The sequence below is a fragment of the Curcuma longa genome, chromosome 21 (assembly GCF_044706935.1).
Source record: "Curcuma longa cultivar G26 ecotype Majalengka, Jawa Barat chromosome 21, ITB_CL_G26_1.1, whole genome shotgun sequence".
Taxonomy (NCBI): Eukaryota; Viridiplantae; Streptophyta; class Magnoliopsida; order Zingiberales; family Zingiberaceae; genus Curcuma; species Curcuma longa.
In genome coordinates this window covers 1,646,441-1,666,203 of record NC_133881.1, presented here as the reverse complement: position 1 = coordinate 1,666,203, position 19,763 = coordinate 1,646,441, and the positions used below count along the sequence as shown (strand labels likewise).

Sequence of the window (19,763 nt, the reverse complement as noted above, 5' to 3'; positions counted from 1 at the left end):
TATATGATGTATTTCATTTTGAGTGGATTGTAGGTCGTTTATATCATGTATATAAGATACATTTTTAATTACTAGATAGATTGCAGGTCGTTTATCCTTTATATATATTTACGATGTGTTTTGAATTGTGTGAATTGTGGATCATTCACCCATGTGTATATGATATTATCTTTATAGGTGATTACAAGTCATTCATCCTATATGTTTATATATGATTTTTATGCACTTATAAAGGATGCATCGTGTGTGCACACACACACACACACACACATCCTCTAGGTGGATTGCAAGTCATCAACCCCATATAATGTGTATAGATCTATGTAATTCCCTGAGAAATTAAAAAGAAGGGGGTGGTAAGGGTAGAAAATTTTAGGATATTAATGATGCTAAATTGATAGAGTATGACAACCTTACTTATTTTTACATTATTCATTATTAGTGCAATCATGCCCCGGATGAGAAATTTCAATGATTAACAATTATTTAAGTTTAGGTTACTAAGGTGGATCTCACTTGTGTCGTGAGTGAAGTACTCGCTGGTCGAAAGACTGGATGTAAGGCAAGTAAAGTCCTAGAACGTCGAGGATTGAATTCTTGGCATCTATGCAGGTTAGAAATCGGATGCAAGGCAAGAAAAGTCCAAAAAGCTAAGGTCGATAATCGTATTCTTGGCAAAAGATAAAAACCTGAATAAATCGCGGGATCAGACTGAAGGGTAGATGAAGACCCGGACACAAGGAAGTTCCAAGCATACAAGTCCAGGGAACAAGAAGTTCATCTGGCATGAGGTAATTGAGAAATGAGAGTAGAGAAGTTTAGACAAACATTGGTTGTTAGAATGGCTGAAATAAGTGTATCAATCGATTGGTAGCATTTAGCAATTGATTAATACATCGTAGACTTAAAGGGGTTATGTGCTTGCAGGGTTCAGGATGAAAATCCTGAATTAGGGTTTATCAATTGATTGATAAGACGTGACAATCGATTGGTAAGTCAAACCCCTAAACCCCGAATCGGGTTTTTGCTCCATCAATCGATTGGAACAATCAATTGGGTTAAACCTAGAATTCGGAGTTTGTACTATATATTATCTTATCAATCAATTGGAATGTTGTGTTAATCGATTAGTAAATAACTCTAAGCAAACAAAGGTGCCAAATTGATTGGCCAGTTTGATTGAGAACTAACAATCAATAGATGTAATCGATTACAGTATTTGCCGAGCGAACAAAAATCCACCAAATCGATTGACCAGTTCAATTGAGCATTAGAAATCGATTAGTAGTGTTTGTTGAGCGAACAGAAGTCTGCTAAATCGATTAGTCATTTCAACTGGGCATTACAAATCGATTAGAATCTAAAAATTAAGATAATCTCAACTGTCAATCTGGAGCCATTGACCATTTGATGGATAGTCAACAGTCAACAATCCATTGATGAGTAGTACTAACCAATTGGTGGCAACAAAAAGGCAGAAAAACTATCTGATTCAAGCATGTTTAAAAGGGGGTTTTCTCCACCAATGGAACAGTAACACTTCCAACGGTTTTCTTGTTCAACCCAAGCTCAAAAGCTCTCATTTTCATCATCTTTAAGCAACTAAGAGGAAGCTGCTGTAATAGTCTTTTGTTAAAAGTGTAACCCTATTTCTTCTCTTTTTGCTGAAATTTATGTGTTTGTTGTAATGCTGCTGTAAGAAGATTTCTCCGCTTTCGAATTTGGTCCGAATTTAAAGGAGGAAATCAATGGTAGAATGCTAGGTTAGCCTTGGACATTGTCACCTCAGGGGAGACAGTGAACCCAATAAAACCACCTGCATTGACGTTGTGTGTATGCTGTGCTTGTTTCGCTTCAATGTATCCGCTATGCAAATCTCAACAACGAAGTAATTAGAGCTATTGAACCCCTTCTAACTCGTAAGATCTTAACATACATATCTCTCTAATATCTCCTTTGTATTTTTATATTTACATTTAAAGTTTTATCCTCTAGATTATTTGTTGTGATATATACAATTTTCTTCTAAGGTATCCATTGTATTTAGTTTAGGTCAGTTGCATGTTTTTGCTTTGACACGGTTAGTCGCACGATAAATGAAACTAGCTTCATGGCCGAGCATTGTTCGTACTAGATGTGACAATTCGATCGTTACCTCCGAGGTGGAAGCTAATTTATAAATTAGCTCACGTCTTATAAATTATAGATTTTTTTATAACAATTTTGGAGTTACAAATACATGTTATTATTTCCGAGGATCAAGTTTCTTGTGACCCATAAATTCAAGGTTATTAATTATCATTTTAGAGCGCAAGCTGATTTGCAATTTACGAATTTTATATTGTGAAATAGAATTATAAACGTCAAACAAAGTGAAATCTCAAAATTGACCATGATATAGAAGGAAAAAACCATTTTATAAATGGAGATGCGATTTTTGATAAGGTATCCCCAACTGTTTTGACGACGTACGTATAAGTAAACCTTTTATAAATGATCTTTTCTAGGTGGAACAAGAATTGTATTTTTTTTTCTAAATCAACAGTGTGAGAAACACGTTTTAATTATTGCAGATTTTATTTACATGTTTCTTTATCGACTTATGACTCACATGCTTGTCTATGCAACAACCTTCCTACTACGCAGTCATTTCAGTCAATGAAAGAATATGCAGGGAGAAATAATTAATTAGGCCATATGTTAAACTTCACCATCGCAGTGCTAAACTTGAGAGCCTTTAATTCCCTCTATAAAACTCATCGTCGCCTTAATTTACTGGTACAATATTATACACACTGAACATCTTTTTTTTCTCCTTTGTTTTTAGTAGATATGGCTACAAATAAGGCTTCAAATTACGAGAATGATCAGGTATATATATTATTATCTGCAACTTCATTTCTTTCTGTTTGTTTTGGCCCTCAATTAGCTGCTCGAATGAGTGTTAAGCATGTTATTTTAGATTGCAAGGAGCTAGGAGAAGCACTGCATATTACTGCTGTTCTAATATTGAATAAATTATTAGATGAGATACGCTGCTGGCATGTCTACGTATGCAAACTAAACTAAATTTGTTTGTTTAATTTCAGAGAGAAATGGTTTAATCTTTTTCCAGTTTTTCTTTTGGCCAAACAAATAAAGCAAAAATATCATTGTAAAAGACAATTTCTATATATCTACTTGATTACTTCTTTTGAATTTTTCTTCTGTCTTAGAAAACAATGTTAGTTTTGTTAATGTGTTTTTTTTTTGTTGCTTTGCAAATATGATTTAACAAGGGTTTAAACAACAGTATATTAGTTTTGTTGAATTGTGTTTTGAGCAAAACATATGCTACACTTTCAAGGCTGAAGAATTTATTAAAATAATATAAATATGTTTCTTTTGGTGTAAATTTTCAAATAAAATAATATAAATTAATATAATAAAAAATAAATATTATAACAAATATGCTCCATCTAACTTTGTATAAAATGATTATCCTTTGTGTTCTAGCTAACTTTGCAAATCTGACCCACTATATGTTAAGATCTTGTGAGCTAGAAATGAGGAGTTGAATAGCTCAAATCGCTTAGTCGTTAACTAGAGCAGCGAAAACTTTTCAGAGAACTCGGATGATTTTACTTGGTATCCACTTTCTTGAAGCAATTAATCCACAGATCCACTCTCAGCTCTCCACTTCCACTAAACATTTTCCTTCTCGGATAAACCCCTAAGGGAAACTTTCTTACAATAGGATTATAATAACTTGTAAAAGAAGATAGAAAACACAAAATAGAAGAAGAGAAGTTTTACAATGATCTTGAGAGTTTTGCTTCTTCTTCTTCTAGAGATTACTCCAAAAGTTTTGTCGTTGAATATCAGATGGCTTCTTCAGCACTTGAGCAAGAAATCTTTGAGCAAAATTATTTATCCATAACGGCTAATTTTTATCATTTAAATCGGCTAAACTCTTTTTGAAATCAATCGACTGATTTCTCATATCAATCGACTAATTTGATCAGCGATTAAATAATGACTTCTGAACTTTCTGAAATGATGTCTGATTTTGTCGATTTTCAAATATCAGTCAAATCGATTCATATAAGTACAGTCGACTAATATGGATAATCGAGTCATTAGTCGAATTGATTCTCTTCTGTTTGCTTCTGAAATAGAATCAGTCAACTGATATGATAAATTAGTCGAATCGATTCTTTTCTGTTTATCTCGAAATAGAATCAATCGACTAATATAATGAATCAGTCAAATTGATTATCTTCTGTTTGCTTCCAAAATAGAACCAATCGATTGATATGGTGAATCAATCGAATCAATTCTCTTTTGTTTGCTTCTAAAATAGAATTAGTTGGTTGATATTCCTTATCAGTCGAGGCGATCCTAAAATCAATCTGATTGACATGAAAATCAGTCGACTGATACGTAAAATCAAAGTTGACTAGCAGCATCAGTCGACTGATTATTCACTTTTAGTCGACTGATGTCAATATCAGTCGACTGGATATCATGATCGATCGACTAATAGAAGTTTTTTTACTGAATTCATCTGAATTACCTCTCACACATCTAATCCATGATGCATTCAATTTTTCTTCTCTTGCCAAGCATCTAGTCATCGATCTTCTTGGACTTCATACCTCACATCGGGTCTTATCACCTGTAAAGACTTTCTCTCGCTAAGAGTTTACTTCCTAATTTTCTTGGACTTCTCTTTGCCTTACATCCATCCTTCTTACCTGTAAGGAATTTCCTGCACACTTGATACATAAATGAGGTTTCTCATACTTTGCTCTAAGTTTTACTAATGTCAACTGTCAAAATTTGCTCTCAAATTATTACATATATATAAGGATAAGAAAATTAGAAATAAATTAAAGTATTAATTCCCTTGAATATTTTAAAACTATTTTAAATTTCTAACCTTTTGTTTTTACTTCTTGCAAGGTTTTGGTGGAAGGAAACTCCCATGTAAAGACAATGCTATTAAATAGGCCTCTAAAATTCAATGCCCTCAACTATCAAATGGTTCGTTCATCCTTAGTCTCAATTATGCATTCCATTTAAAAATTATATTATTTTTTAATTTCGATCAGTCACATGCAATTATTAATGCTTTAAAATTAAGTGAGACAAATAAATATTCTATTGTTATTTTTCTTTTTTGCTTTGAATTTGTGATTCATGTTACATTAGGTTTCTGATTTCTTTTTTTAAAAAAATATCTTGTTTTCAAGGTTTTGCAACTAATCGAGGAGTTCCAGAAATTAGAAAATGATCCTACTGTTGGGTTGGTAATTGTAAAGGTATATGCAATCATTGCCTTCTGTGAACTTTCGATTCCTGTTATGAAGAAAATATTATTGTTATCTAGGTCCAATTCATTATATATAAGTGTCTAATTTGCTAATATTTCATTATGGATTGCAGGCAAATGGAAGAGCATTTTGTGTTGGAGGAGATGTTATCGAATGCTATCATTGCTTGCTTACAGGTATTATTCAACCTGTCTATATTTATCTGGAAGCTACTTTATTATTCATTTTTTTATTTGAAATTTAATAAGGGCAACTATTTGTTAACTTAAATATGAGAAGGTGAGTGGCCATTTGCAGCACAAATGTATCGAAAGCAACTCACCTTGGACTACCTAGTGGCAACATACACTAAGCCTCTGGTTAGCCGATCATATCATAGATAACAATAGAATTACTGAAAGAATAATCTCCAAATATGTTTTGTAACATATTGAGTTGACCAAATTTCTACGCAAAGGTTTTCCTGATCAATGGAGCAGTGATGGGTGGTGGTGTTGGACTTTCTATGAACGCAAGATACCGAGTCGTTACTGAAAATACGGTATGATCAGTGGAGCATTTATGCTAACATTTGTGGTTGTGAACATGTGTTTTGTATTTGGTTTTAGGTTTTTGCAATGCCAGAAGCAGTCATAGGGCATTATCCAGATGTTGGAGCATCTTATTTTCTTTCCCGGCTTTCAAGCTTCTTTGGTTATAACTTAGTTGCCAACTTTATGATTACATATGCTTTGTGATTATATTGAAAATAGATCATGATTTTTGGACTTTGTGATGGTTCATTTTAGGAGAATATCTTGGCCTTACTGGTGCAAGACTGAATGGTGCTGAGATGGTAGCATGTGGACTTGCCACTCACTTTGTTCCTTCAAAAGTATTCTATCTTGTTTTACCAAAAAAGAATACGTAGCTAGAAATTAGATTTGTTTTTTTTTCTTTTAACAAAAATCAGAATCTATTTTAAACATCATTGTTCTTACATACTAATATTCTAACCAATGAGTAGAATTTACTTTTGTTGGAGAAATCATTGCATGAGGTGGATGTTGCTGAACCAAACACAATCCAGGGAATTATTAGCAAATATACTCAGCAAGTGCCATTGAAAGAAGACAGTGTTCTTCATAGGTGAACCATACATGCACATTTTCTTCTTTAATTCCCATATAATATATATATATATACACACTCAATATCATTCTATTCATTTCATTTTGTAGGCTCGACCTCATCGACCACTTTTTCTCAAAACAAACAGTAGAAGAAATCTTATCTTCTTTGGTAAGGATACTACAAGTGTATTTATTTTATGCATGTATATGTTTTTGTTTGCATACCTTGTTAATTGAGTCTTAATTTAAATCAAGATATGTATTCATTAATTACTTATCCCATTTATATATGATTGTTTAGGAACATGAAAATGCAACTTTGAAACAAGAGTGGATTACTAAGTCAATAAAATCAATGAAGGCAGCATCACCAATAAATCTTAAGATCTTCCTTATGTCGGTAAATTATTTATTATCTTTCTTTTCTTTCTTTTTAAGAGTTTATTTACTTGGATGAAAATAAGAGAGAAAATGACAAATGATATAAAAGATACATATAAATAATATAACTGGATATCACTTATTTTAATTCATAGATCAGGAAAGGTCGATTTGAACCATTGAAAGAGTGCCTAACTCGAGACAGCAGAATAACTACTCATACTTTTCGACGAACAGTGTCGAACGACTTCCTTGTGGTATTCACTAATTTACCTTTACTTGGATAGAGTCTCATTTTTTTAAAAAAAGTGTTGATATATATATTGTTGAATGTAGGGTGTTAGGGCAACACTATTGGAGAAAAATTACAAACCCAAGGTGATATATATACATACACAAGCTGTACCAAAATTCTTCTAAATAACTTTCACATATATTATTTTTGTTTTTTTTTCCATATTAATTTCTTCTATCATTTTGTTATCCTACTTGACAGTGGAAGCCTTCGAAATTGGAATTGGTCAGCAATGATATGGTGGAGATATATCTGACAAAGATGCCTGAGAATGAACTAAAACTTCCTCCTAGAGTCATGCGTGAGAAGGCACCCAGAGCTAAACTCTAATGCCTCGTTTACTTGAAGAGAAACAAAAGGAATGAAAATATATAAGCAAGTAAATGACACTTAGTTTGTATCTGTACTGTTATCGTTTGAATAAAATGTGCAATGGCAAACAATGTCGGCGGTTATTCATTTATCTGAACAAAGGGTTCAGAAAGAGCACCAAATTAAAGGCCCCAAGGCTTAAATTTCAGTAGATGAGGTCATTAATATAGACGTAATTAGATGTTCTAAGAACTCATAAATGTAGGCAGCGTTACAGCTCAAGTTTTGTACGTATAGAGCCAACAACTAAACGTGTAGGCGTTAGATCATTATTCCACATGTGTTTTTTATAGACAAATATAGGCTGTTTCATTAAAATCAGTTGACTAGATCTATATGGTGCAGGTTGTTCAGTGAGAGCAAGTTTTAATGAGCTTGTTTTGGTTTAGGACGTTAGGTGTCGTCAGACAACCATCATCAAGTTGGCCTTTCTTCCTTTGCTGTCTTTGGAATTCATTTGTTGTCTAATAAATTGGGTTTCGAATGTTAGGTATGAAGCAAGAGCAAGAAATCTATACGAGTAGTTCTGTTAACACTTACATCAACCTGCATATGAACGATATCGAAAGGCACACACTCAATCATATAGATCACGGAATCTGATACAGTCGATGATATAAAAAAAAAGAAGAAGAAGAAATCTTGCGTTGATTAACAGGCTAATTATTAAGATTTCTATATCAGCAGCATCACTGCACCGACCAATGCCGTCCTACTCGCTCCGAGCACGTAATTGGACCCCGAACCGTCGGCTGCAGGTGACGATCGCGCTGGCGAGGGCGCCGGGGAACTCAAATTTAGCGAACTCGATGGTGATAGGGACGGAGACGGCGTCGGAGAAACAGAGGGGGCCGGTGATGGAGCCGCCGGAGACGGTGCAGGTGCCGCTGCCGGAGTAGGAGCCGGAGCCGATGCTGGTGTAGGAGGAGGACTAGAAATTGGAGCCGGGGCAGGAGAAACGGAAATAGAGGAAGCTGGAGCAAACGTGGGAGTCGGAGTCGAGGCCGGAGCAGTGGCAGGTTGAATGACAGGTGGAGAAGTAGTGGTCACTGGAGGAAGTGTGGGCGTCAGAGTCGAGGGCGGAGCAGTGGCAGAAGGAGGAGTGGCCACCGGAGGAAGTGTGAACGTAGGAGTCGAGACCGGAGCAGTGGCCGTTGAAGTGGGAGGAAGAGTCGTCACTGGAGGAAGTGCGAGCGTCGGAGTCGAGGACGGAGCAGTGGCCGGCGGACTGGCAGGCGTGGGAGTGGTCACTGGAAGAAGTGTGGTCGGCGTAGTGGTCACCGGAGGAGAGGAAGGAGGTGATGCAGAAGATATGGTGGGCGGCGAGGCATAGGTGCTGGGAGGGGCAGCGATGATGGAAGGCGTGGTTCTCGGCGATGAGGCAGAGGTGGTGGGTGCAGCTGCAATGACGGAGGGCGTGGTGGTCGGCGGCGAGGCAGAGGTGGTGGGAGGGGCGGCGATGGATTGCGAGGTGCAGGGGGCGATCACGAGGAGAGCGAGGAGGACAGTGAACGTGGGAGATGGTCCATGGAATGCCATATTCCTCAATATGATCATTTTCTGGGAGATGTTCCAAGAGTTCTCCTACATTTATAGAGCCACAGCCCACAGGCTTCAACAACCGGACCAGTAAAAGTAATAGAAAAGAGAAATTGTTCTATTTCTACTTTACAAAACAAAATTTTTCTCAATAAAAAGTGAAAACTAACATAATCGTTTGCCAGGATGGTACAGTAAACGCCATGATCTAATACTTGCTGATCCGACATCACTGTCTTCGACTATCCTCCCTCAGTCCTCAGAAACGGTGTCGAAGCAGAAGCTCCTTCTGTTTCTTGCTGCCTGCAGCGATGAGTTAGTCGCGATATCTCTTCTCGAACAAGATCCAACAAGAGGGCGCCCGCGACAAACGCTCCGAACATCAGCATCATGAACACCGAGCTCCACCCTTTTGTCGACAGAAATCCGGTGACGAGAGGCCCGATCGCCGCGCCGACGGAACCTGTGCCGTCGATGATAGCAGTCACGGTGGCCAGTGCCCGCGAATCGCCTTTGAGCGACTTGTGAGTGCCGAGATCAGCGGAAACAGCAGTGGTTATGAGAGCGTAAGGCCCTCACGAACAAGCCAGTGATCATCATCAGCGCGATGTTGACTGTCTTCGATATGCCTCCGAATTTGTGGTAGATGTAGAGCGACGGAATCGCTAAATACATGAATGTGGCGGCCGTGGTGGCCCTGGCATTCAGTTGGTCCGATATGCAGCCGGCAAGGATTCCGCCGATGATCCCTCCCACGTCGAAAAGGGTCGAAAGGTTTCCAGCAGATTTGACGGAAAGGTATTCTCCTCCAATAGCTTCGACAATGGAAATACACCATTTTTAAGAACAATTGAACTGAGATTTGTAATTGTAAGAACAATGGAAGGACCGGAATCAAAAAATTATTACCTGTCTGAGCGAGGTAAAATGGCAACCAGTATAAGAATGTGTAAGCCATGAGCTTGGAGAAGAAGAGGCAGAGTGCGAAAGGTATGACGCCAGGTATCGAGCATGCCTTAAGAATTCCCACTGCGCTTCCTCTGTCCTCTGTTTCTGTCTCCTGCCGTTGCGCCGCCTCCTCGTCTCGAACGGCGTTCTTCTCGTGCCACCGGCCGTTTCTGAAGCCGACATCTTCCGGGTAGGCAACCAAGAAGAAGAAGACCAGAACGCCGCCGGCCGCTATGAGGGCCCCCGGCAAAATGAACGACCACCCCCACCCGTACTGCAGCACGCTGGCTGAGAGCAGCGACCCGCTGATGTTGCCGACGGAGGTGTGGGCGTTCCATATGCCCATGATGAGACCCCTCTTGCGTTCGCCGAACCAATTCACCACCACCGCCACCACCGACGGCCACCCGGTCGACTGGAGCAATCCGGCGAGCATCTGCATGGCAAGGTAGAATCCGAAGGCGTGGATGTTCCAGAAGTAGCCCATCCCGAACAGCGCGATGAAGGCGCCGCTCCCGATCATTCCGAAGGCGAGGAAGAGGCGGAGGTCGAGGCGGTCGCCGAGGTGGCCGGCAGCGTACATGCCGGCGGAATAGCAAGCGAGGAACGCGACGTCGATCTCGCCGAGCCTGGCCGTGCCGTCCGTCCCGTTGAAGGGCGGCCACCCGTTTCCTCCGCGGTGCGGTCCTCCGGCGGACCCGTCGACTTCGACGAATAATGGGCCGAGCGGCCAGGGGCGAGGAGGCTGGGATGAGGGGTAGGCCTTGGGATCGAGCACGCTCTTGACGATGCTGGGCGGCTTGCGGGAGGCGTGGTAGCAGGCGTAGGCAACGAAGGTGAGGGCCAAGACGAGGCCGCGGTGGGCGTTGCGGCTCCACTCCTTTCCGCCTGCTACGCAGTGGAGGAGGCTGAGACCCGGCGGCTCCGACCTCATTGGATTCTCTCAGGAGTCAAAAAAAAATCCGATCTTTTTCATGCCGAGGAGACAAAAATTCGACCTTTTTCCTCAGACGCGCCGACGACGGGGTGGAAGAACAAAGCGCGGATATTAGGGACGGAGAGGAGGTGCTCGGCGTCGAGAATGGGCGTGGGAAGGACCGAAGGAGGCAAAAGCGGCGCCATTGTTGCGCTTGTCGCAGGGGAGGAAGGGACAGGAATGGGAGGACGCGGTGACGTGGCAACTGGGGAGAGGACAACCATGGCAACGCATGACACGAAGAAGCGGCAAATATTTTCATTTTTACAATTCATTTAAATTGCAAATTTCTAATATTTATATTTTTACAATTCATTTAAATTGCAAATTTCTAACAATTATTTATGATTTAAACTTGTAATAACAAATTTTAATTAAAATTATAGTTTCGTTGCATTTAAAATATGTGTTTAAAATTTGTTTTTGAAGAAAAAATTAGAATGATAAATGGCAGGTTTAAAGGTACTTTTTATATGTTAAAAAATCAAAAATAACATTCTCGATTAAATTAGATTACTGAAAAGGAATTTTATTTTGATATATCAATTTTGTCCATCAAATTTATCGAAAGAGCATTTCAATTTTGGCTATCAAAATTATTAAAAGAGCATTTTGGTTTGAAAAAGAATGGCCCTTGTGTTAACTTAGCAGAACATGCATGATAAATTAAAATTAAATTAAATTAAATAATTATGATGAAGAGGAATACATTACTCTTTTGAAATGCAAATATAGATGCGATTTCTCAGTGGGCCGATTCGGTCCGGAGTAATTCAATGATGGGCCAATGTAATTTATGCGTGATCTAGTCCAAACGGCCCACTAACCGAGACCCTTTGGGTAATATATCATGTTATGTCCTGAATTATTTTTATTTTTAGTTTTTAAATAAAATAATATATCACAGAGTAGTGTTTAGGGATGATAATTTTCTCTGAACCCGATGGAGAATTTGATATCCGACCGTAACGAAGGAATGTATAGAGAGTTTTTTTTTGACCTGATTAAATAATTGAATATGAGAATTTTTTTGATTTGGATATGGGAGTGGATTTGACAAAATCTATCCATATCCCATCTGAATACCCGATTAATGATATTGATTTTTAAAAATCAACATCCCTTTGGTGCTCATTGGCATTTAAAGTGGGTTATCAAATGAAAAATAAATTAGTAGTTGGATGAAATAAAAAATTATTAGTATAAAAAATATTAAATATATGATGGAGATAAAAGTTGAATACTCACGAATGAACAGGATAATAAAAAGATCAAATCAATTTAGATATAAAGATCGATTAATAATAAAGAAGTGCTCTCTTTTTTATGTTTTTTTATTATCTTTTAAAAGTCGATGATAATCATACGTTAATACACCTCCTGGACGCTCGTGCCTTGATTCCCACTGAGATGGATCCATCCTTTCCGCGGAAATAAACAGGTCTTAGTTCTTTCTCCTTCCTCTTCCGACAACTGCAGAGGAATCAAGCGGCAGCAGACGGTGTCGTGAGCACTGAGGGAGGGGGCCTCTAAATCCCATCTCCCTCGCTCCTTCTCTGTCTGTCTGTCTCTCTCTCTCTCTCTCTCATGATAGCTCTGCTTGGACTTCAACACCCACCCTCTGACACACACACAAGCACCAAGTCCATCTGTCCATGGCAGATCCCTGTACTTCACTTTAATTCCCCTGTTTTCTTTCTTTCATTCATTCTTTTACATTTTCTTTTTTGCCTTGGTGGTCGCAGCTGACTCAGGCACAACTCATTCATTAGGTATACATAAAATTGCTGAAAATTTGATGGAGTTATGTGATTTGCCAAGCAGTAAAGTTTAATTAGATCAGAGAACATACACATGGGAAATGAGACAGTCTTTGACGAGAGAAGAGAAGAGAAGAGAAGAGAAGAGAAGAGAAAGAGTTCCATGATAGCTCGACTTGCTCCTCTCTTGTAGTCACGTACAGTCAATCATGTGTCACCAACGACAAGGTCAAAAGACCAATAATTGACTGATGGGAGCAAACAAGTAAGATATAATATATATATATATATATTCGTGTAGCTAGGTTTTTCCGTTATATATATAATTGTAATTTCTATATATATATATTTTGATTTACTTCCTCACAGATAATCGTAGAGTCGATCATGTGGGACCAACTATGTGAAATAATTGAGATGGAGGATTCCACCTTGATGCTGAAGTGTAGCTAGGCTTACTTGATTATTTTACTTTAACGATAAATAGCTCATATCTAATATGAGAGTACACTTCAACAAAAGGATTCCAAGGACCTTATTTTTAAGGATGAGCATCTATATTCCAATATTGATCGATAAACCAAACCAAGTCAACCGATCCAAATCAAAAAAATGTTTAATCCATCAGTTTAGTTTTCATTTGCACACTAAGTGAAAAAAATTATTTGAATTTATTTGAACTATTAAAACAATTTCAAACTGTTAAGATTTTTATTTATTTATTTATTTTAACAAATTAACAATTTCAAATCAAACCAAACTTATTCAATTTAATTTGATTTAGATGAAATTGGTAAATGGAGCCATGCCATCTACATACTCTTATTGTACCCTAAAGAAATTAATCTAATCTTGATTGTACAATATTAACTAAACTAATTTAAAGAAAGCATCTAGGTGCATCTTCCAAATTATCGATCGCTATAAGTTCACAAACCGCCTTTTTAACATTCCTAATTATATGTAGACAACTAGCTAAAGAATAATCAAGTGAGTTGGAATGAGTTCAATATCCATTCACTAGGTACCATTCAATTAATATATATGTTTGATGTTCAAATGAGTGAACCATAACATGAGTTACTTTGGATTTGGCTTAGAGGTGATTTTGCACAAGAAACATGATTAACTAGTGGTAGCACAAGATGCATGATGAGCTAGCTAGTTAATTAGAATGAGTACATGTATTGTGTTTGATTTCAAGATGAGTATTATTTGTACATGGCACATAGAAATTAAGTTAAATCATATCCTATAAACAAAAATATATAGGAGGATAAAAGGAGATAGACCACATGCATTTTCATATCATGACCATGGAATAATAATTACATGTCCAAGGCAAGAATATCACTATTTGTCGTCCACAATATTATATAACACAAATAAGTTGAATTGATCAATAATACAAGCCCCATTCCTCACTCAATTCCATGTCCCTAAATTAATGCACTCTTGGAAACAAAACAAAAGATTCGGAAACATGCATGCATTATTATATAATTAATTCATAGCAGAGAAGTATTTATTTTTTTTGTCTTTTCTTTTCTCTTGTAAGAAAACTCTGAAAACAGTGATTAAATTGGGACTTAAGTTAATTATATATGAGACAGATTAAACTCTATGGATGAAGGAGAAGTAGTCCTTAAAATGAGTTGAAGCATTCATGTTCAGAAGAGTTGGCATCATCACAAGGAGAATGAGTGTGCCTTCCCTCGTACGTCGTGATGACCATTCGACAATCTTCCGACAATCTCTCGACCCTCTTCTTCACGCGACAGTTGCTGTGGGTGCAACGATAATAACTTCTGCTCGATCGCAAATTTAGCTAAGCTTTAATTAATGTTGAATTCGATCGATCGGCCATTACTGATCGTATATATATATGTTTAAAAGATGTACTGTGTGTACCTTGGGTGAAGACTATTTTTGACAACTTTTTGCCCATATTTCCTCCACTTGTAGCCATCGTCGAGCACATCCACATCACTTCTAGTCTGGAAGCAAAACCTCGGCTCCCTCATCTTCCTCCTCACTTTCACCTTTCCCTTCTCCATGGAGTTCGAACTCCTCCACCTACGTGTGCATGCACAGAGCTAGTATGAGAGAAAGAATCGTCATAATCATATATCTTCGATCCCCTTCATCGTCACCGTATACAACATATATATACCATGAATTGGCACCATCTTTGCAAGAGCTCTGATCATGGTGAGCTTTCAGGTCCGAAGTACCTACCTATTCACTAACTGTGTGAGGAACATCGAACGATCATGTACAGAGACGGATGGTATGTGCGTACCTCTTCGTTGCTCCAAGTCTTGGAGATGGACTTTTCGCAGCTGCTGGCGGCTGCTGCAGGGTTGGAGAAGGGAGAAGGCTCAGCGGACAGCAGGAATGGAGTGCTCTCTTGTGGTGGAAGTAGAAACCCTAGATCTTGGAGGGAGTCCTTGCTCGCTGGGTGCCCTAACTCCATCGGATGCGGCACCGCAGAGGGCGCTGAGGAGGGAGGAGGGACGTCGAGGAGGTAGCAGCGTGAGGCACCTCCTTCCATGGATCAGCAACGAGCTAGATACCTTAGCTTGCAGCAACCCCGCCCCCCTTACTCTTATTGCTCTACGAATACACATCCATTTCAGGTGTGGGGCATTAAGGGGAAGGGGAAGGGGAAATAACCGACAAATGTCGGTTAATTATATTGTTTTCGAGGATTTAAATTTAGTTTTTGATGATCGAAGCCAGATGTCTTGGTCGATTTCCTTTCTTCATGCTTTCTTTTGTGTCATGCAGATTATTAATTCGACTTCTTCACTGCACAAAGAAAGAGAAAGAAGTGAGATTTATAGAGTTTGCATCGTTACATATGTTTACTTTTGTCAGATACAAAGTAAATGATGATGAGCAATCTGTTTGTATAATAATTATTCATTTTTATCAGCTAGCAAGCGAATCTAACTCGAAGATGTACACACTCATTGCGAAAAGGAGGATAAGACTGGGAAAAGGAGAAAAGCTCGCTGCCAATTGCATAATGAAGCACAATCGTTTATGTATATATATATATATATATATATATATATATATATATAATAATTGAATACCGCACAGAAAGGGTTTGTCTTATTCAATCATGAAATATAAGCGTACACTGAACAGAAACTGAAACGTATGCACCAACTCATCATGGCTGAGCTTGCACTACAAATATATTCAATGTTTGCTGAATCTGTATTTCAGATTCAATCATTTTTTCTCCTTTCATGAACTTCTTCTCTTCTAAAATTGATTCATATTATCGTTTTGTGTCACTGTCCTGAATCGACTACAATTATTTCATGGAGAAAGGAAAAAAAAACAGTTAGGGTTTCATGTCATAAAGCTGCAAACCTGGCTAGCTATTGATTAAACCTATCCTCTCGAGGCCAAATACAGGCGATCGGGAAGAGTCGGCACGTTAAATTTTAACCGTGTCTCTTCTTTAAGAAAAGACTGTTTAATCATCTACTGTGTAAAACTACGACAGTTAAGAATTTATTTCTTTCAGTGAGAGAAAGCTGGGAGGAGGAGGAGGGTGGGTAGACGATCGTCTTTAACTTTTTACTGTCATTGTTGCTTTCATCGTCATGGTCATTTCTCGCGGCCATGATTATGAATACTAGTATGAGATTTCCCCGTCTGCAACTGCACTTGAGGTTTCAATTACAATTTTCGTCTGGAGAATGAGTGGGAGTGGAAGGGACTGGGGAGGGGGGGCCATTCTGCCTCCCAACGCAGCAACCAATTGCCCTTTCTCCCTCTCTCTTTCTATCTATCCATCTACCTTTCTGTCAATCCACCGAAATGATCATGAGCTGCTGATACCCATCGCGCCCTTCCAAATCCCCTGGCAATGAATGCTACTCCCCATTCGACCAATTGCAGAAGAACAAAGGGAACACGAGATCTAGCTGTGTGTCTAATGTGCATCTATACTTTCCCCACTCATTCTCTCACCTCTCTGGATCCTTTAATTTCCTTCTTTCATTTCGCAGGTCATGGTGTCCCCCAATACCGTGAGATCAGTGACTTTGCAGAATCCAATATGTATATCTGTCTCTTTATCTCTTTCATTATTATTTCGGCTATGGCTTTCAGCTGCGAGTGGGTAACTTCTCAGTGTTGTCGAAGCCTTATCCCGTGCCATTCCTTCATTCCCATCGTTCCATTTAAGCGCGAGTAGAGTTGACGAGGAAAAAGAGCTTCTTTCGGCAACTGTCTAGTCATTACCTACTACTACCTGTTTTTCTATGAGTTAAGAGTACTCTTCCCCATTCGAGATTGTCACTTGTTTCCCTGTTCTCTTACTGATAGGAGAAGAAGACATTACAGCATCTTGGCAAATTATTATTATGTTTTATTGAGAATGAATAAGAATTTAGTGTTAGAATTGGCCTTGTTAATGGAGAAGAGGTAGGTGCTTGAGCTTGAATACCTAGTTGATTGATACTCATGGAGAAGAAGAATGAGAGGATAAATTTAATTATGAAATTTATCTTTCATGGGTAATTTTGACTCATTGAATGCTCAAAACTGACTCGATAATAGTAGTGTTGGAGGATGAAAAGGGCAACTTCTCCACCTGCTTTTTGATGGAACAACTAAAGTCTAGTGAAAAATATATGCAAACTCCTTGAAAGTGATTAAGACTTCCAACAAGTATTTAATTTTAACGTTTAACATAATAGTGATTATTTAGAAGTGAAAGATTAGAAGAGAATTGTAGAGAAAATAAGTATCAAAAATTTTAAAAATAAAGAGAAGCTGCAATAACAATGTCTTTAAAATTTTTATCAATTTTTTTATTCAATAATTAAAACTAATTGAAATAGACTAAACATGCATATTAATAGATCTTAAATAAAACTCTAACTTTAAAAAGTCAAAAAATACCTAAAATTTTAAAAATAATAAATTATTATAAATAGTAAAAAATATATTCAAAATTTTGAAAAAGACACTAAACGATGTTGGATGGGATCGAAAATGATTCAATATGAATTTTATCTGATACTGAATAAAACTCTCTTAAAAACTTCGATTAATAACTAATCGTGTCATGTTCTAATATCTAAGTTAAAAGTTATGACATTTTAAAATTCTACTTCTCATATGTCATTTCTGCATCAACATTAAAAAAAAAAAGAACTTTTTTCATATCAAACAAGACTAGTGATTAGAGAATTTCTTGATTTTAACTTGACATCTAAGATCGATCGATCGTTAATTCACCTTCGATAATAGACACTGAAAGTAAGACCAAAACTCATTCAACTCAAGATTCTTCTCATCCAAAAAGAAAGCTAAAGTCGTTCAAAATAAAGCATCATCCTACATCCCATAGCTGACTCAAAGTACCATACAGGTTGAATTTAGAGTTTGTGATATATATATATAATATATATATATATATATATATATATATATGGACGAAAGTTCAAAATTTACATAAACAAAATTCACACAATTGAAGTAAGCACAATTTTTCTTTACAGCTATATATTGCTTTGCTTAAAAGCTCAAAAGCATACTTCTTTGCTTGTGACAAACTTTCACTAAGGTCATCTTTCTGAATGACTATTAGATAAAGAAACAGTTGGTGCACCAAGAGACTTACATATGGTTAACTGATAAAATTAAAGATATGAATGAACTATTTAAAATTAACAACAGAAGTTTTCTTCTTAGGCAACAGAACTATTTAAAAACACTATCAAGAACCATAACCCAATCTTCTATGCTTTAATTTGATCTGAATAAAGCAGAATAAGTTCTAACAGTCAAAGACGACAGACTGCTCAATTTGATATAAGGTACCAGAGTTGCTATGCATCAGGAACGATTATGACGACAGTAAATGGCACATCATCACTTTACGTTCTTTATAACGAGTAAATTTGTTGATCATTGATATTATCAAAGTCTTATCCGTCATGAAAGCTCCTTCTAGCTGTCTGTCGCTGAAGCTCATCTTTTGGAGCCATCTGTGGACATGAACAATTAAAAAGCAGGAAATTGTGGTTCCAAAATTCTCTTATAGGCTCCTTCCCTGAATGAACACAAACAGAAGAACTCAAGTAATTGATCTAATTCTATGGAATAAACCTGAAACTTTGTGTAAGGGTCAAGGGTGGTAGGGTTGATTCTAGATTCTAGATTCCTCCAATGTCGATCGATCTAAGGTCCTCAAAAGGATATTGTTAATGCTCATACAAGATCAGCCCGGAAGCATGAGGCGGAGAAGGAACAGGCCCACCGCGATCATTTCTACAACCTCCACCATCGCTTTTGCCGCAGGAGGTGGTCCTGGTGGTGGGCATGATTCTCCTGTCGTCAAGTCCTCCGTTGACATCCAGCCCAAATGGATCATGCTTGACCAGATTACTTTCTCCACTTTCTCAAAACTATCTTTTTCCGTTCCTGATCCGCCTGAGAACCTCCTTGTCTGTGGCTACCTTGAATTCCATGATCACTCCTTCGACCGCATCAACCTCGCAACCGACAACAAGGCCGCCATTTTCGCCACCGACGTCATTTTCTCCGCCCTCGTGTGCGCTCCACGTACGGTCTATCTACTCGTGGGGCATTGTCATTAAGCGGGTTGGCAACAAGCTCTGCTTCGACAAGTGCGATGGTTTCCAACTCAACCTTCTCTCTGTCAATGAGACTTCGCAGGAGCTCCCCCTTGATGTTAAGGAGGGCATCAACTCTACATACTCTCTCTCCTTTGAGGCTACTTACATCAACCAAAACTCCTCTGGCAACAAGAAGTTGCAAATGCTTGCAAAGAAGAAATCAAGCGGTGACTTTGACAAGAGCACTGAAAATAAGAATCAGATTATGATGAAAAGGTAAATGCTACAGCTTATCCATCCGAGTATGTGAAAGATAAAAAAGACAGTCGCCCAAGCACTTTTGCCCATCGAGATTCAAAATTATCTCCCTCAAGTTCTGCAAAATGCACTGATACAGATTTTCCTAATTCACCAACAATAAATCTACTATCAATGTTGTCGATTGAATGTTGTT

The 19,763-nt window shown here is 38.0% G+C and overlaps 3 protein-coding genes across 6 annotated transcripts; 1 reads left to right on the top strand and 2 right to left on the bottom strand.

The window, feature by feature from the left end:
• Positions 1-2,789: 2,789 nt before the first annotated feature.
• Positions 2,790-7,558, top strand: LOC141815329 (putative 3-hydroxyisobutyryl-CoA hydrolase 3). Of its 4 annotated transcripts, none has more exons than XM_074703267.1 (14): positions 2,790-2,871; positions 4,945-5,025; positions 5,235-5,303; positions 5,428-5,491; positions 5,613-5,674; positions 5,773-5,856; positions 5,924-6,008; positions 6,104-6,189; positions 6,322-6,443; positions 6,536-6,596; positions 6,729-6,827; positions 6,964-7,065; positions 7,145-7,186; positions 7,305-7,558. In XM_074703267.1, the coding sequence occupies exons 1-14, from the start codon at positions 2,833-2,835 to the stop codon at positions 7,431-7,433; spliced, it is 1,125 nt and encodes a 374-aa protein (XP_074559368.1). In that variant the 5' UTR covers positions 2,790-2,832; the 3' UTR covers positions 7,434-7,558. The 4 variants fall into 4 exon arrangements, with proteins under 4 accessions (XP_074559368.1, XP_074559367.1, XP_074559370.1 ...); XM_074703266.1 differs by having other exon boundaries at positions 5,595-5,674; XM_074703268.1 differs by lacking the exon at positions 2,790-2,871 and adding an exon at positions 3,027-3,051 and having other exon boundaries at positions 5,595-5,674.
• Positions 7,559-9,256: 1,698 nt separating this feature from the next.
• Positions 9,257-10,896, bottom strand: LOC141814462 (putative glycerol-3-phosphate transporter 4). Its single transcript, XM_074702421.1, is given in 3 exon segments — positions 9,257-9,590; positions 9,592-9,829; positions 9,924-10,896. Coding segments are annotated over 3 exon segments (1,545 nt in total).
• A 3,447-nt stretch (positions 10,897-14,343) lies between these two features.
• On the bottom strand, positions 14,344-15,253 carry LOC141815682 (putative WRKY transcription factor 12). The gene is made up of 4 exons (XM_074703634.1): positions 15,001-15,253; positions 14,872-14,936; positions 14,610-14,774; positions 14,344-14,506 (listed from the first exon to the last, which is right to left on the bottom strand). The coding sequence occupies exons 1-4, from the start codon at positions 15,250-15,252 to the stop codon at positions 14,344-14,346; spliced, it is 645 nt and encodes a 214-aa protein (XP_074559735.1). The 5' UTR covers position 15,253.
• Between the last annotated feature and the right edge of the window lie 4,510 nt (positions 15,254-19,763).

Bases quoted from the DNA above. Each gene is read 5' to 3' on its own strand.
- LOC141815329 (XM_074703266.1), top strand. From the start codon at position 2,833: ATGGCTACAAATAAGGCTTCAAATTACGAGAATGATCAG. The intron at 5,675-5,772 runs GTTAGCCGATCA...TTCTACGCAAAG, and splicing joins CAACATACACTAAGCCTCTG to GTTTTCCTGATCAATGGAGC. The intron at 6,444-6,535 runs GTGAACCATACA...TTCATTTTGTAG, and splicing joins GAAGACAGTGTTCTTCATAG to GCTCGACCTCATCGACCACT.
- LOC141815682 (XM_074703634.1), bottom strand. From the start codon at position 15,252: ATGGAAGGAGGTGCCTCACGCTGCTACCTCCTCGACGTCCCTCCTCCC. The intron at 14,775-14,871 runs GTATATATATGT...ATGCACACGTAG, and splicing joins AAAGATGGTGCCAATTCATG to GTGGAGGAGTTCGAACTCCA. The intron at 14,507-14,609 runs GTACACACAGTA...GCGATCGAGCAG, and splicing joins AAAAATAGTCTTCACCCAAG to AAGTTATTATCGTTGCACCC.